At 35.7% G+C, this 4,997-nt stretch overlaps 1 protein-coding gene across 1 annotated transcript in view; it reads right to left on the bottom strand.

Moving 5' to 3' along the window:
* The window catches only part of LOC101847675 (beta-mannosidase), a gene marked incomplete in the record, with an annotated part of 34,662 nt that extends 32,987 nt beyond the window's left edge, over positions 1-1,675 (bottom strand). Inside the window, 2 exon segments of the mRNA XM_035971396.1 lie at positions 34-180; positions 1,434-1,675. Coding sequence (XP_035827289.1) covers positions 34-180; positions 1,434-1,572 — 286 coding nt within the window.
* Positions 1,676-4,997: the final 3,322 nt, after the last annotated feature.

Here is a 4,997-nt window from a genome sequence, read left to right as displayed (position 1 = left end):
TCTCTCTCTCTCTCTCTCTCTCTCGATACAAACCTGTGAAGTTCCTGTAGTACGTCCAGTCTGAATTACCCAACCAGACATATTTGTTGTCGTTGTCCCGGTACAGTGGGTCTTGGATGAGATTCTTTGCCAAGAGAGCCGTGTACATGGAGCCAGGAACGGAGGCTGGTATGTTCACACCTAGATGGTGGACACAAGAAATAGAGGTCGTGGGTGGTTGGGGGGGGGGCTGGTGTGGTTTGCTTCTTCTTTCCTATCAAACATCTACCGTCCTCATCTCCCCTTCTTCTTTTTTTATGTTTGTTACTCTCTTGTAACACCTCTAATCTTCTGGGGCTCATATGACCTTATGCAGTTGCGAGCGCCGTAGAACTCTTATAAATGCTTTTTTTTTTTAAATAGAGGTGTCACGGCGCAGTGGAATCAGGCGCTCGTCAATTTTAGGCACAATATGCGAGGAAGCTTGGTGAAGTCAGATGCTCCTCAAAATAACGAATTCTTCCGCCAGTTTTGGAATTTTTTTCGAATTTTTATTATTTGGCTGAATATCTTTTATGTCCTTATTTAAAAAATATTATATTTCCATGTGGATTTTACTGGTCATTTTTCAGTTTTCAAAAAAAGTTTAGTTATTGGAGTTACCAAGCCTTGGCGGCCATTTTCTCGCTTATTTCATCACTGAAACCAGGCGACCTCACTTTCTTCAATGGCAAATATCTTGAGTTCTGTTCAAGATAAATGGATATTTATTCAGTAGAAGCAAAGGCAAATAAATCAGCTTTCAGATGATACCAATAACTCCACCTGCCCAAATATAGACGAACGCCTGATTCCACCGTGTTGTGACACATAGGGAGTCATTGGTATCATCTTAAAGGTTGTTCATTTGCCTTGCTTTCGATTTTTTAAAATCCAATTTATATTAAATAGAAGTCGAGATACTTGCGATTGAAGGAGGTGGGGTCACCTGGTTTAGAAAGAAAAATTAGCGAGAAAATGACCGCTAAAGTTTGGTGACTAGCTTATGAGTTCTTGGAAAATGTGTGTGTCTAAGGTGCTGATTTTTTTAAAAAATCAGAATTTGAACAAAAAAATATTCCAAACTGGCCCAAAAATGCCAATTTTTCGGAATTCAGTATTTTGACGAGCGCTTGATGTCATGCTGCCCCACAAAGATTTAGAGCCAATGGCGGTGGGCGGATCAAAATGTAGGAAAAGAGACTAGGCGGGGGGGGGGGGGGGTGCTCAGAAATGAGGGTGGGCTGAGTTCAAAGGTAAAGTTTCCTTTTGTTCAATGGAGAGACGGACACAATGTCAATGTTTCCTTTACGTCTTTAAAGAGTTGAATTTTTAAAAGAGAGATAATGAGTAAATTTGGGAAAATTACACCCTTTTCAATAATAAAACAATGCAAAGACTTGGTTTTGTCTTACCTGTAGACGCCTCTGACAACATCCAGTTAAGCTGTCCATCGAGAGGAACCTGTTCATAAGAATTGACCAAACTATTCGTGTTGAGCATCCACTGTGAAATGCCAGTGGCAATTAGCAGCGACACGCGGAACCAAAACATCTTGCCTATGCCGCAGTCTCAGTCTGTGGTTCTTCTGCTGCGAGCGACACTTGTAGACTGCCTTAAAAAACTTAGCGCAGTTGGTAGACTTTCTAGGTCTATGAGATCTTTTAGCTCTGGCGTACAAGATACAAAGACACACACGAGAAATGATGTAGCTTTCTGATTGGCCCTCTCGCCTCGTCGTCAGCGCGACCTTGTCGACTACTTAATCTCTCGGTGACTTGACGCGGTAGGAATCGGGCGCTCGTCATTAATTTTTTTAATTTTTTTGAACATAATATGGAGTTATTGGTATTATCTTAAAGCTTGTTCATTTGTCTTGTTTTTGGTGAGAAAAATATGTATCTGTCCTGAATAGAAGTTGCAATATTCGCGATTGACGGAGGTGGAAGGGGGGTGGGGGGGGGGGGGGGTTTGCCAGGTGTCAGAAGAAATAAAATAAGCAGGAAAAATAGCAGTCAACGTTTGGAGACTTCCAAAGCTTGAAAGTCCTTGAAAACTCCAAATTTACAGTTTCTGTGCCGTTGATCAAAATTTTTCAGTAAAATCAAATGCAGTCATTAAAAAAGCACTTTATGCAAATTCTATGAGTGTTTAGTTTCCGTAACTGACTGAACAAAAGGGGCATTTTTTCTGTCCCGTCAGTTACCGAAACTAAACTAGTCACATAATTTGCATAAAGAACTTTTTTTTTTCAAATGACTGCTTTTAATATGAGTCTTTATACGTCTTTCAAATGTTCTAATCATTTTAAGTTGAAATAAACTAACTGATATTGAATTACAGTGTTTTGGTTGTAAGAAAGTAGAGTCCAAATGTCCCATCAGCTACCGTGGAATAGCCCAGGATTTATTTAGCTTTAATTTTGTAGGCTACATCTTATTGGGTGAATACATTTTCAAGTTTCCTTTGGACGCCACCATAAAGAGGGAGATAGACAGGCAGACTGACAGAGCAAGACAGAGACATATTAAATATTCTGTAATGCAAAGATATTTCCAAACAGGGTGTACCGAAGAGATTGGGAGGATGAATCAAGGCTTAACGAGAACCGCTAATTTCTATTTATTAGCATTAGACGCTGAAAAAGAACATGCGGAAGGACAATGACTTTCAATAATATAAGCGTGGCCGTTTTCAATTTTTACATCAAGACCAGTCGGGACGAAGACATAACGATGTTATTAGAATAGCATTAATCAATTAGAAAATTAATTAATTAGTTAATGGACCAGATTAAAACGTCAGATCACTTGAGCCAATTCGAACGCCTAAAGTGCACTTAGTCGTATTGCATGCTTTGAAACAAAATCAAAATGTAAACAGAAGCCATAAGATAGATCTTCTGAGTCAAGATTTTAAAATAATTTATTTTTCTCCAAGACAGCAGCTTAGATCGTGTACTGAGACGATTTCGGACGAAATGATTTGGCCAATGCGTGCATTCTGCATGATGGAGTATCAATGTTTGTATGTGTGTTTCTTGTTGTGTTGTTGTTGCTGTCGCCATAGCTGCAATTGTCTGGAAGACGTCAATGTTGAGTGGTTTTCGCCCTAGCTCCCGGCTTTACCAGTAGCAGGGATTTTTCCCTGACCTGACACTACTACCTGTACTACCGGTACTACTACTACTACTACTACTACTACTACTACTACTACTACTACTACTACTACTTCTACTACTACTACTACTACTACTTCTACTACCGTTACTGGTACAACAGCTACTAGATCTACTACTGATTTCAATATTAACAATAACAACAATATCAATAACAACAAAAGATATAGTAATAATAATAAAAGAATTAAAAAAATAATAACGATAATAATAACAACAATAATGATAATAATGACACTAATAATTTTAATAATAATAATAATAATAATAATAATGATAATAATAATAATAATAATAATAATAATAATAATAATAATAATAATAATAATAATAATAATAATAATAATAATAATAATAATAGTAATAGTAATAGTAATAATAATAATGATAGTAATAAAAATAATAATGATGATGATAATAACAACAACAATAATATTTACGTTATTACTATTATTATTATTACCAATATCATTATTATTATTATTATAACTATTGTTATTGTTGTTGTTGTTGTTGTTGTTGTTATTATTATTATTATAGCTATTATTATTTATTATCATTTCAAGAAGAAGAAGAAAAAGAAGAAGAAGAAGAAGAAAAAAGATTATTATTATCATTATTATTATTATTATTATTATTATTATTATTATTATTATTATTATAAAAATAATAATAATGATAATAATAATATTAATAATGATAATGATAATAACAATAATAATTATAATAACTGTGATGATGATGATGATAATAATAATAATAATAATAAGAAGAAGAAGAAGAAGAAGAAGAAGAAGAAGAAGAAGAAGAAGAAGAAGAAGAAGAAGAAGAAGAAGAAGAAGAAGAAGAAGAAGAAGAAGAAGAAGAAGAAGAAGAAGAAGAAGAAGAAGAAGAAGAAGAAGAAGAAGAAGGAGAAGAAGAAGAAGAAGAAGAAGAAGAAGAAGAAGAAGAAGAAGAAGAAGAAGAAGAAGAAGAAGAGGAAGAATGTATTTAGTGAAGGCATATGTGAGGCAGCGTGGTGGAATCAGGCTCTCGTCAAAATAATCAAAGTGAAGAAACTTGCATTTTTTCGCAGGTTTGTGAATTTTTATCAAATTTTAGTTTTTTCACTCAACACCTTTCATGCCCATTAAAGAACTCATTTCTGTGTGACTTTTTCTGAAAAAACGTTGATTAAAGGCACAAAAAATGTAAATTGTCAGTTACCACGGACTCTTAAACTAAGGAAATAACTAATCTTTGGCGGCCATTTCCTCACTCATTTTACCTCTGAAAACAGATGACCCCCCACCTCTTTCTTTCGCAAATATCTCGACTTGTAATCAAGATAAATGGATATTTTTTAAATCCAAATAAACACAAGTAAACAACCTTTAAGACCATACCAGTAACTCTACATGCCCAAAAATTGACGAGAGCCTGATTCCACGACGGTGCCTCACATATTATTTTGCTACTGCAGTTTTGTTATCTTTGCATTCCCGTTGTTGTTTTTTATCGCGGTCCTGATGAAGCCCGGAAGGTGCGAAGCTCCACGCATACATGTATTTCTTTAAAATAATGTCATAAATATTCAGAAGATGATGTGAGGAATGCACCATTCGTTCTAATGTTTTCAGCTCGTGGTGGCTCATCATTCATTATCACCACTGCTGCTGCTCCACCTTTGCGGTATCCTGCAACAGCCGATCCATCAGTGAAAATTGTCACATCGGCACCAACCTCTTTGATTACATCCTCTGCGGCTTCAAGTACGTTTACAGGATCATCACTTTTGCTCTTCATTCCTATCAAGTCTGTC

Source organism: Aplysia californica, unplaced genomic scaffold (genome assembly GCF_000002075.1).
Source record: "Aplysia californica isolate F4 #8 unplaced genomic scaffold, AplCal3.0 scaffold00428, whole genome shotgun sequence".
NCBI classification, from domain to species: domain Eukaryota; kingdom Metazoa; phylum Mollusca; class Gastropoda; order Aplysiida; family Aplysiidae; genus Aplysia; species Aplysia californica.
The sequence above is the reverse complement of the archived record's forward strand: the minus strand, read 5'-3'. Positions and strand labels throughout refer to the sequence as shown.